The sequence below is a fragment of the Nannobrachium achirus genome (genome assembly GCF_963921795.1).
Source record: "Nannobrachium achirus genome assembly, chromosome: 6".
NCBI lineage: Eukaryota > Metazoa > Chordata > Actinopteri > Myctophiformes > Myctophidae > Nannobrachium > Nannobrachium achirus.
Window position 1 is genome coordinate 73583663 of NC_137815.1, and position 13220 is coordinate 73596882.

Consider the following 13220-nt stretch of genomic DNA (forward strand, 5'->3'; position numbering starts at 1 on the left):
CTGGGTCCAAGGATTCACTGTGGGCCCCCCCATGAATGTTCTTCATAGGGGGAGGATGGGCTTTAACCCATTTAGACAGGGAACGCATCATTACGCATTATTTTGTGCATATCTGCTATTGAAAAGTAGCAGATATACAAGCTCATAGTGCGACAACGAGTGCCGCACTGCGAACTTTTGAAAAATCGTGAAAATGTGAAGTCTTTTTGAATATTTCAAATCCTTCTAAGGTTTTTTTTTTTTTTTAAACTATGTTTCTATGTCAGTGGTGCTCAAACCTTTTCATGTGAAGGACTCCCAAAATGATTATGTATTTGGCCACGGACCCCCATCTCAAAATATTTAGTTTCAGGGACCCCCCAGAAGCAAAATTTTAGTTATAAATGTTTGCTTAAAAAAAAACATATATTCAAATTTTTGCACACGTTTTCACGACTTTTCAAAAAATAGCAGACCTACAAGCTTGCTGTGAGCTTGTATTTTTCAATAGCTAAATGATTAAGGCCCCTCTACCTTGGGCCCTAGTACCTCAAACCCACTCCCCCCCACCCCCTGGTGACGCCCCTGTGCACGGCGGACTGATGGGGGGGGGGGACTGTGAGGAATACGCCGCGGGTCGGAGACCAGGCAAACACACATTACTCAGAGACACCGTAGGACAATCACCATGACCAACTGGTCTGTCCTTCTGAAGGGGAGGGGGAGCGGTTGTTGATTTTGTTTTAGTCATAATATAGAGCAGTGAAGTCATGATGTGACTCGCTCATCCCCCAGTTCATAGAAGTAATTTCTCTATGGAGAATACGTTGAGTCATCTTAAAATCCTCTCATATAAGCATTGCGGTCCAAAAATAAACAAACGGTCTTTGCGTTATTGTCGGCGAGGTGGCTCTGTATGGTTTATGATAGTCAGTCACTCATATTTGATAAAGTCTGTTTCTAGTGAAAATGTAACTATTTCAGCTACAGTAATATTAGCGTTTTCTCACCATCAGTTCATTCTTCATATCCATATGAGTCAAACCGCTGAGATCATTTGTTTATGTTTGGAACACAGTTCTTATATGACGCAATATGAAAAAAGTCTATGGGAATTCAGAATGGGTTTGCAATGTTTTAGATTTAGTCCAGTTTTAGTTGACTAAATGCCATGAGATTTCAGCCGACTAAATCTACGGTTGATTCAGTCGGCTAAAATGTATTTTGGCGACCCGGCAGCCCTTGATTATTGTTTTCAGAGTATAGCATAGTGAGCATAGACCAGGGTTCCCCAATAGGCGGCCCGCGGGCCATTTGCAGCCCGCGGGGGGCTACTGTCTGGCCCCCACCAACCCCAGTAATAATGGTGCTATAAGAGCAGCAACAACACTAGTATATCGTCGTTGTCGGGTGGAAATCTTGTATCTCCAAATTTGTACGTTCTTTCGCGTAGTAAGTAAAGCCCTGCTTCATCATACAAGGCCGTCGCACAAAAGTAGTGAAAACAGCAGAATCTAGATTGGCTGTTTTCACTAGTTTAAATCATTTTTAAAATGATAAATGCAAAACGAACGGTTTTGGACATACAAGATTTTCACCCGACAACGACGATATCTGAACTGTCGCTGGAGTAGCGGGAACGCAACCGTCGCCCCCTGCAATGTTGTGGCCCTCGGCTTGGTACCCTAGAGATAATTCGGCCCTTGGGGAAAACTAATTGGGGAACCCTGGTATAGACGGTCAAAACACTTCGTCTAAAAGTATTACACCAAAAAAAAGTAATTGCAGCCTTGTTTCCATTGGGATCCTAGCCTCCTAGGTGTTCAATTCATCAACATATAAAGTAGCACCAAAACAATCAATATCACCACAAATATAAAACACTATTGTGTACAGCAGGGGTCTTCAACAGGGGGTCCTTAAAGTTAGTACAGGGGGTCCTCCAAATCTTCCAATCCTTTTTATATTAACAACTTGAACCCTAGTGTCCATATTCTGAGAACTATAGCTGGAAATAGCCGATCTACAAGCTCACAACGCCTCGCAGCGCGAGGCATTGTGAGCTTGTAGATCGGCTATTTTCGGCAAAGAGGTTTGGTGTATAGGGGGAAAAGAGCAGCTTAATTACAGAGTGAAAGGTCAAGTTGATCAACTATAATGGTTCAAGTGGTTAAATATCTGAAAACACAAATTGACATGAATCCAAAATACACTGATGATTGTGCTGTCAAACAATGAAACTATATGGAATCTATGAAAAGTAGTGGGGGTCCCTGCTTCATCTCTCTCTCAACTAAGGGGTCCCTGCTTCATCTCTCTCTCAACTAAGGGGTCCCTGCTTCATCTCTCTCTCAACTAAGGGGTCCCTGCTTCATCTCTCTCTCAACTAAGGGGTCCCTGCTTCATCTCTCTCTCAACTAAGGGGTCCCTGCTTCATCTCTCTCTCAACTAAGGGGTCCTTGGCCTGAAAACGTTGAAGACCCCTGATGTACAGAGTAGGAAAAAAGGGGAGGGGTGGGGTGTCGCCTGTCTAAGGGAGAAGTGATAATCACCTCCCCTTTAGGCCTCCTAAAAGGTGGATTCTCAGGGCTGTTTTAAAGGAAGCCAGTGAACTACATGTTGAACTACACCTGGGTTGGGGTCAGAGAATTCCACACTTGGGCTGGCAGTGCTAATAGCATCGCAATCCCTGATTTAAAGTATACTTCCGAGTGTGCTGAAAATAGTCTACTTTCAGAGTGTGAAACTCACGAGTAGCCAAGCATAAAATGACTTGTCTTAGTTCTACTGGATCTCTTCTCCACTAGTCCCTCCCTAACATTTGTCTAGTTCAGGGGTCTTCAATGTTTTCAGGCCAAGGACCCCTTAGTTGAGCGAGAGATGAGAGAGATGGGTTTGATATTTTTCAGATGTTAAATAGCTAGATGTTTTTCAAAACAACCAGTTTAGCAAATCTTTTAATGAATTGTGTTGTTGCAGAGTTAAATACTTTTTTGCCAAATTTTTCAGGGTGGCCGTGTTATTAATACAATACTTTTCATCAGTTAAATATTAATTAACCGAATCAAAAATCTATACATTTTTCACTGGAATCGTAAAAAAAATATAATTAAACACACAAATGGCTGATCCACACGCTAATTTTTGCTAACTATTGCTCGACGCGGTCACAAGACCACGTTGTGAGCATTAAAGCATACGAAAAATCACTCGTCAAGTCATAGAAATATTGGAGTTACAAGGTTTTCTGGCCTGACGATAACGTTGTGAGGAGGACAGAGGTGTGCGTGTCAGTGGGGGAGCGAGCGTTGCCGTGATGGATGGTGAACGGGTGCTGCTGTTTGAAGATGACTCGCTGGGGAGCAGGCGAACATGCACATTAGCGCACCACCCCCCCCCCCCCCCCCCCCCCCGGCACGATGTGTGCAAACACACGGTTCAGCCAGAGACAGTCAGACAGGGTGTGTGTGTGTGTGTGTGTGTGTGTGTGTGTGTGTGTGTGTGTGTGTGTGTACACACATATATTACACCCAGGGTGTCACAAGGGGGAAGTGGGACTGAGTTACTAGGGCCCAAGGTGGAGGGGCCCAAGTAACTTTAGCTATTGAAAAAGTAACTTTAGCTAAAGTGAAAATGTGTGCAAATCTTTGATTATATGTATTTTTTAAGCAGATATTTGTAACTCAAATTTTGCTTCTGGGGGGTCCATGGAACTAAATATTTTGAGATGGGGGTCCGTGGCCAAATACATATAATTTTGGGTGTCCTTCACATAAAAAAGTTTGAGCATCACTGACAAGGAAACATAGGTTTCTTGCACACATTTTCAATTTTTTTCAAAAATAGCAGATCTACAAGCTCGCAGCGCGGCACTCGGTGCCGCGCTGTGAGCTTGTATATCTGCAATTTTTCAATAGTTAACATTCATGGGGGGCCCCACAGTGAATCCTTGTACCCAGGGCCCAGAATTTGGTGTGACGCCCCTGTGTGTGTGTGTACACATATATTACACCAGTGGCAGTGACTCTCTGGCAACTTTTTCCTGCCAAAGGACCGCCAAATTGATGTTATTTGGCCGCGTCCTCCACATCTGAAAATGTTTTTGTGCCAGGGACCCCCCCCCCCCCCCCCCAGAAGAGAAGATCTATGTAAAAATAAAAAATAAAAATGTAAAATGATTTAATTTTCAAACTATATTTGAAAATATTTTTCAAATATCTTCATAAAAATAGCAGACTTACAAGCTCATGAGCTTGTTGATCTGTCATTTTTGAATATCAAACGTAGGCTATGAATGGGTTAAAGTGGTTGAAATGATTGAGATGCTGTAAGCCATTTAGGACCTAGAATTATTGAATGCTTTAACTATTGAAAAATAGCAGATATACAAGCTTGCAGCGCGGCACCGAGATCTGCTATTGTAAAATCGTGAAAATGTGTGCAAACTTTTCTACCTTAAAATTTTTATCCCACGATTTTGGAACCCATTTTTTCACCAAATGCTAATTGCCTATGTAATCCTGGGCTCTGCTCTCCCTCTGCCACGCCTGGGGAGACAACGGACTGACCTCATGCTTCCTTCTATGCATGAGGAGTCCAAGTTGCTTCTTTTCACCTGACAGTGGGGATTTCCCCGGTTTGGACGTAGCGTGTGGGAGGAACATGTTATTCCAACCAGTTCCTTTCCCCTCCATCAGGCGCCCCGGCTGGCCAGGGGGAGGCATTATTGAGACCAGGATTACTGCATGTTTTCGTGAGGGTATCAACCGTAGGAGACACAGGGAGAACATGCAAACTCCACACAGAAAGGCCCCATCACCAACCACACCTAGGGTGTGGCGATGATGACACGGAGGGAGGAACACGCCCCCAGTGCCCACAGCGGCCCCCGGCGGGAATCGAACCCAGGACCTTCTAGCTGTGAGGCGAAGCTAATAGCCTGGAATTTCCCTTTAAATACTTTGAGAACCACTACTGCAGGGGTATTCAACATTTTCAGGCCAAGGACCCCTTAGTTGAGAGAGAGATGAAGCAGGGACCCCCACAACCTTTTCATAGATTCCATATACTGTAGTTTCATTGTTTGACAGCACAATCATCAGTGTATTTTGGATTCATGTCAATTTGTGTTTTCAGATATTTAACCACTTGAACCGTCGATACTTAATAAACTTGACCTTTCACTCTGTACTTAGTCTGCTCTTTTCCCCCTCTACACCAAACCTCTTTGCCAAAAATAGCCGATCTACAAGCTCACAACGCCTCGCAGCGCGAGGCGTTGTATTCTCAGAATATTCTCAGAATATGAACACTAGGGTTCAAGTTGTTAACACATTTACTGCCACCTTTAAAGTTATACCATGTCACTTTTTTTATAAAACAAATCTTAAAATTGTCCTAACTGTTAAATCGCTAAAGTTTTAGAACACCCACTCCGTTATTTTCAGCTTATGAAGCCTTCTCTTTATATGTTTTCTTCTTAGCAGTGACAGGGGCGGGATTTCCCGGCAAAATGACGTAATCTGCATCATCTGTATATGTTGTGTATACGTTGGCCAATCACATCGCAGATCATACACACATGATACACTACCGGCCAATAACCGACTCTTCAGGAAGTAGCTTCCCTCAGCAACCAGTGTTTACGATGGTGAAGGATTCTTAACCTCTTATTCCCCAAATCCTGCTCAGAAAATTACGTTCTACCACTCCATGGATTCGTTTCGGTTGCGGTGGTTTTTACAATTTTTTTCCTAATTGTGTGTTGGTGTGAGAATGTCAAACCATGCACCATATGAAAGATGAGTCTCTGGTTACACACACATAACATCATGCCGCCAGCAACAAAGGGTTAATGTTTTCCTCAGTGCCAGTGAGATTGCGCAATCGCCGCTGCTGCTTGACTGTGATTGGCTGGGGAGGCTGGATCTTTCCTGCAGCGAGGGGCCTTGTGTAACCGATCTAGACACACGATTGGTCCAGTGTGGGTCACATGACAGTTCAACATGGCCGCAAGCAGACAGAGAGGGGATTTGTGTTGTAAACATGCATATTTTGTAGGGGTGTAACGATATAGTAACTGTATCGAAATATCGTTTTTAACGTAACAAATCGAAGTATATCGAAATGAAAACAGCTAAAATCGAATCGTATCGTTTTATTTTGTATCGTATCGAATCGGCAGTGCAAAGAATCGATTGTATCGATACTACATACTTGTCCATTGTATTTAGCATTTTTAAGAAGAAAAAATTAAAGGGAGGGGTTTAATTACTTTTCCTTTCCATATAGCTACACTGGTCTATTGATAAATGTGTGTAATCTCTGGGTTCATGTCAAGGTGCAGGTTTGTCCATATACAATGTCCATGTATTTGGCGGATAATCACTGTGTTTACTTATTTATATCCATAATAATACATGTGTCCCTTAAAAACCTGCACTATCCACACCTTTCACACAGATTTAATTTCTTTGCAAAATAGTTACTATATCGATTTTAAATCATTGAATCGAATCGTATCATATCGCCATGAATGAACCAATATCGTCCATGTATCGTATCGTCAACCATGTATCGTGATATGTATCGAATCGCTGTTAAAATGTATCGTTACACCCCTAATATTTTGCTGTGTTTTGGATTGAAAAGTCTCTTTTTGAGAAAATGAAGGATTCTTTTTGGGCATATAATGGATTCTCTATGGCCGGGCTTCACTTCACATGCACGCCCAACGTGCATTGTAATCGAATCGCGGACTTTTACCGATTCACACGGGACCGGAGTGACGTACTGTAAGTAATTAATGTAAAATCATTAATTACTCGAGCAACTCGGGCAGTGGCAAGAGAAGACACTGGCTCTAGCTCTGGCAACTCGGGGGGTGGCAGTAAATGTGTTAATATAAAAAGGATTGGAAGATTTGGAGGACCCCCTGTATTAACTCTGAGGACCCCCTAAAGGTCCCGGACCCCCTGTTGAAGACACCTGCACATAGACCCGTACCTTGCGGTGTGCTGGGGGTTGCTGAGCCAGCTGGGCCATGGACTGGTTGAGCTTGTTCTGCTGCTGGGAAAGGTACTGTTGGTAGAGAACCAGCAGCTCCTGACACTCTCTGTACTGCTGCTGCAGGCCTGCGGCACGCCGGGGGTTAAGGATCAAACACCATAGAACATGAAGAGCACTGGACAGCAACGCTGGACACAAGCAGCTACTGGAGGATCAAACACCATATAGAACATGAACACTGGACAGCAACACTGGACACAAGCAGTTACTGGACATCCAAACATCCAAACATCCAGGAACCATCAGTCTGTTCCATCACATTTGGAACCCGGACTAAAACACATTTTTAATTGGCCCAATATGTTATTGCACAGAAAGAAAATAGCAGAGTAGTAGAGCATTGGTTCTCAATCTGTGGGTCGGGACCCCCAAGGGGGGTCCCCAAATGATTAACTTAATGTGAAACATTGTTTTCTCTCTCAACAGTAAACAAACCAACATTAAGTTTAATTGTACAGAGGGTGTATGGACATTTCTAAAGTGACAATTTAAGGACTTTTTAATACCTCTAAAATGACAAATTGAACATTGGCCACATTCAGTCAAATATTATAGGCAGAAATTGTGAAAATAGCCGATCTACATGCTCACAACGCCTCGTGTTAAAAGGAAGGCTTTAATTACTTTTCCTTTCCATATAGCTATACTGGTCTATCAATAAATGTGTGTAATCTCTGGGTTCATGTCAAGGTGCAGGTTTGCAGTGTTGGGAAAGTTCACTTTAAAAACGAACTAGTTCAAGTTCAAGTTCAGAACTTCTAAAATGAACTAGTTCATTTCTAGTTCATAATTCTATATTTTGAACTAAAGTTCATGGTTCCCCAAAATGAACTAACTTAGTTCTTTTTCGTTCTTTTTTAACCATAATTGTTTTTATACTTTTGGCTATTCAAATATATATATATATATATATATATATATATATATATATATATATATATATATATATATATATATATATATATATAGGTCTATATATATAATATATACATTTTTAGACGTTGCTGCATGCTATTATTTGTCAAAATTATTGACACAGCCCATATAGAACCATACACAGCAATAATTTCATCCAACTTAACATTGAGGTGCCCACAATATTTATGTGCCCAGTGCCCAGTCTTCCTGAAGGCAGACGTTTCTAAACCTGGCGTTAGCGACACCCATAGGAATGGAGTGCCTCCTTCCGAGTCTTAACAAACAGGTGTTTCATACGAAACACTTGTGTTTCCGCGTTGGTTAAAATAGCTGATCTACAAGCTCACGTTGTCTCGTGGATGCGACACGTTGTGAGCTTGCAGATCAGCTATTTTCGCCGTGCAACACACATAGGACAAAGTATAGGCTTGTGAGACGTAACGAGGAGGAGATTCACAGTGCAGCTGCCAGCTGCAGAGTGCAGAAAGCACCGCTTCACGAGGGGCTGCGTGCAGTGCATTATTGGAGCATGTGAATGAAAAGAGAGAGGAGAGGACAGGCGACCGCGGAGGCGCGGACCGCCGCATGAACGGCCGACGAACGCAGACGAACGCCGTTCACGGGCGTCAGAATGACCGCGTTCGACAATATCGTTCATCAAGCGAAAACAATTACGTTCAGTTCACGTTCGCCCAAAATACGAACGTGTTCACGAACGATCGTTCTTTGAACGCGTTCGGGTACAACACTGCAGGTTTGTCAATATACAACGTCCATGTATTTGGCAGATAATCACTGTGTTTACTTATTTATATCCATAATAATAAGTTTCCCTTAAAAACCTGCACTATCCACACCTTTCACACAGACTTAATTTCTTTGCTAAATAGTTACTATATCGATTTTAAATCATTGAATCGAATGGAATCGTATCGTATCGCCATGAATGAACCAATATCGTCCACGTATCGTATCATCAACCACGTATCGTGAAATGTATCGAATCGCTATTAAAATGTATCGTTACACCCCTTTTGCAGTATGATCACGTAGAGCATTAATTTGCACAAAAATTCAAACGCGAAGATGCTCAACAGCAACGATAATACAGCCTCTGTTGAGAAAGTATCTCTACTGTATCTCTACTGTATCTCTCCAGCACATCACCACCCAATATTTGATACAAAATGTTGGACAAGAAATCCAGGTCGGCAATTAAAATTCAATTAGTTTTTTCTCCCCCCCTGCAGCCTCAATTGGACATTTGACCAGGAAACAAAAGAGAGAACAGCAAAGTTGCAAAACAGGAGGGGGGGGGGGAGAGAGAGAGAGAGAGAGAGAGAGAGAGAGAGAGAGAGAGAGAGAGAGAGAGTAGCCGGGGAGCCACAGGCCCAAAATTTTAGAGGACCTGTGATGTCATAACATACTTTTTATTTTAGTTTTTTCTATTAATTTGGTCAAAAAGGTACACAGAATGAGAGGCCTGCTCTGCCATCGATCCATCACTATACTTGCCTGGCTCCAGCCAATAGACCCGCCCACTCTCTGAGTGGACTGCTTCTTTTGGTCTGGAGGTGTCATATGACGCACCTCTTTCTGTCGGTGTCTTGGCGCACCAACCAATAAAATCAATGCAAGACGGAGGAGGGGTGGGTCTAACTTTTGAAAATCAACAGAAACAGTGGAAGGGGGGGGGGGGGGGGGTGGCTCACCAGAGTTCTTAATTGCTCCCTTTGAACTTCAAAAGGGTTGTGAAGTGCAGTCATTTATTGAGCCATACAAGTGTCAGTAGCTCGTTAGTGTTTCTCTCTAATCAATGAAACATCAAAGACAATGACCTGTTTGGTGCATGTCACAGAGGGGAGGGGGAGGGGAGAATGTTTTGTGTACACAAGTCAAACACAACCCCTCTCACCAGATCTCTTGTGATTGGGAATTTCAAATTTTAAATCCCCTCCCTTTGAAATCTCAAAACAATGGGGACAATGTCAGACTCAAGCTCCAGTGCATTGTCTGAAATCAGGCTATCACTATACAGGAAAATAATACAAAAATAAATCTGCTTTAAGTAGCATGTGAGGGGTCAAACTAGGGGTTCTTCATGATTCTGAATCCATTGCAAGCATCTGTTTTGCATGAAAAACATTCCTTAGGGTAGATTTCAGCCCCACAAAACGGTGAAAAGTGATGAGTCATCAAAAATCACAGTTTTGAGAGGCCAAAATCTAACCCAAGGAAAGTTTTTCATGCGAAAAACAAATAATTGCAATGGATTCGGAATCATGAAGAACCCCTAGTTTGACCCCTCACATGCTACTTAACTCAACGGGTGCCCACGAGGTGGCAACACGTCAATCTCTTTGATGTCTACGTGTGCCCAACGACGCGTTTGCCACGTTGTACAGTAAACTATACTGTACTGTAGCACCTGTACTGTACTACCGCGGTGATGAAACAAACTCCATTTCCCAAAATGCACCGCGGGATCACATGACCGGGAAGTGCTGTCTTCTCGTTCACTGCCCTGTTTAGCTGCTGCACAAAGATGCAGTTTTCTCCTAATCTAGCTTTTAAATCACTTTCATGTTCAAAACGGCGGCCTCTTAAACCGGCCGTCACACAAACGCTGTGGCTTAGGATTGATAAAAAACAGTCCTGACTGAAAGAAAAGATTTTCGCGAAATAAACAGGACATGCTTGGATTACATCCTTTGATTACATTTACTCGGATTACCTTTCTCGCCAGTACCTCGAAGGTAGGTAACATGGCGGGTTGCCATGGGCACCAGCAAATTAAATGTTGAATAATGGGCATTCAATGTGTTGAAGCAGATTTATTTTTTGTATTCTTTTCCTGTATAGTGACGTCGATGGGACAGTGAATATACAAATGGCCATAGCCTTTTTTTGCAATGTTTCCGGCAGAGCAGGCCTCTCATTCTGTGTACCTTAATGACCAAATTTATAGAAAAAACTAAAATAAAAAGTATGTCATGACTAGAGATGGACATCGGTATCGGCCGGTATCGAAAATCGGCCGGTATTATATAAAATCGGCCTCAATCGGTGACCGGCCGGTCCTAACGTAATTTCCGGTTTTCCGCCGATCAAAAATGACACGCATTCGCAGTACGCAACATGTGGCTCAACGCGCGCTGACCAAAACAAAGCAGCAGCGAAGCTAACGCTAACAGACTCATGAAGAAAACATGTCGCAGATTTGGACTTATTTCACTGTGTGCCAGGATGATCCAAAACTCGCTCTTTGCATTGATATTACCCGTTCGCTCAAATAAATAACTCCATCTCATTACAGTACATCTGAACAAAAGCAACGATGCGAGCTGAACGGTGCTATAGTGTTCCGTCTATCTCTCTCGCTCTCTCTCTCCCCGTCCCTCCCTCCCTCCACACACACTCTGACTCTCACACCCACAACGAACAGCAGCGAGTGGTGTACTGGTGGCTGGCTGCGTGAGTTTAGTCGAAAACAGCTGATCTACAAGGCATACAAACTCACATCATGCTAAAGAATGGCCAGATTAATGCACACGCTTTATGTGCTCTATAGCAAAGGCTGCCGAAGAAGCGCTAAAAATGTCCGAGAAGCGTCTATTTTATTTCCCGTGCGAATCGTCTATTTTACGTGCTATCAACAGTGATTTTCCGATGTTCCCTCCCTGTTGGTAGCCAGCCACACATATCCCAAATATTGCGCTACATAAATGCATGTAATCATGAGCAGCATGAGTGTCCACTGTAGCCTGCTTGTTTAGCGTCCTGTGCTAAGATAAACACTTCTGAGTCTCATCACCCAATGTTGCCAGGTTTTGTTTTTGAGAGAGAAACAAGCAACCAGGGGGGTTGCTTGTTGATACTAATGACAGTATAAAAACAGAAAGGATTGCCAAGCCAATTTCACCAGCATATTAATAACAATGATAATAATAATAGTTAAATAGCACCAGCTTTAATTTTTCAAGTACAAACATTGCACTAGATTGAGTTCAAGTTTTATTTTCTTAAGTTAACTCAGTGCTGCTTAAAAAATTGTTGATTGTGACATTGAAAGTCAGAAAATCGGTATCGTAAAAATCGGTATCGGCAGATCAGAATTTAATAAAACCGGAAATCGGAATCGGCCAAGAATTTTGCAATCGGTCCATCTCTAGTCATGACGTCACAGGTAAAACCCTATTCTTTGAGCTTTAGGGCCTGTGGCTCCCCGACTAGATAGAGAGAGAGAGAGAGAGAGAGAGAGAGAGAGAGAGAGAGAAAAAGAGAGAAAGAGAGAGAGAGAGAGAGAAAGCCAGCCAACAATATCAAAGTTGTTGTTGTGGCACAGCGCTTGGCCATCTGGGTCGGGCCGAGCTGTGTTGAGCTGAGCTGGGCAGCAACGTGTCGCCTCGCCTCGCCACGCCGCCGCCGTGTGCCCAGGCGGCCTGCCAGCAGCGCCACCTCGCCACGCCGCCGTGTGCCCAGGCGGCCTGCCAGACACGGAGCTGGCAGACAGGAGGACAGCACTAATCTGGAGCGGAACCACCGCCCGCGCCTCGGGAGCCCACTAATGATGGTGGCCTCCACGCCAAACACACACACGCACGCACGCACGCACGCACGCACGCACGCACGCACGCACGCACGCACAGACACGCACGCACGCACGCACGCACGCACGCACGCACACACACACACACACAAGCACACACACCGACACTATATTTGAATCCTGAAAAGTATCCGTTTTGGAATTGGGACATACGAGGTTTCCACCTGACAGAGACAATATGCACGCCTAGACTAACACACACAGACACACAGGTTTGTGATTACTATACTTGCAAGGACTTCGAAAACTGTTGGGACGGCATTAGAAAATAGCTGAAAGTGGTGCCGAAAAATTGCTGATATACACCTCACAACAACAAGTCAGCAATAAAAAAATGTCCGATCATAAAAAACAGTGAAAACGCCAATCCAACCCTAAACCTAAACTCTAACGCCAAACCTTCGTAAACCACAAAACCACCATTTATCTTGCTAGGACCCATAGAAGCCATTGGTTTCTATGAAGACATTGGTTTCTATGAAGACATTGGTTTCTATGAAGACATTGGTTTCTATGAAGACATTGGTTTCTATGAAGCGAAAATGACGCTTTTGTCCCTTGTATGGGTGTCGCCATCATTGTTTGAATGGTACCCCAGGAATCATAAGGAATGCTATTGGCTGCCAACGGTCACGTGGAACCGCAG

General features: G+C 43.4%; 1 protein-coding gene across 1 annotated transcript in view; it reads right to left on the reverse strand.

The window, feature by feature from the left end:
- The window catches only part of kiaa1328 (KIAA1328 ortholog), a gene marked incomplete at its 3' end in the record, with an annotated part of 65094 nt that overhangs the window by 14576 nt on the left and 37298 nt on the right, over nucleotides 1–13220 (reverse strand). The window contains 1 exon segment of the mRNA XM_080728388.1: nucleotides 6985–7112. Within this exon segment, the coding sequence (XP_080584514.1) occupies nucleotides 6985–7112 (128 nt within the window).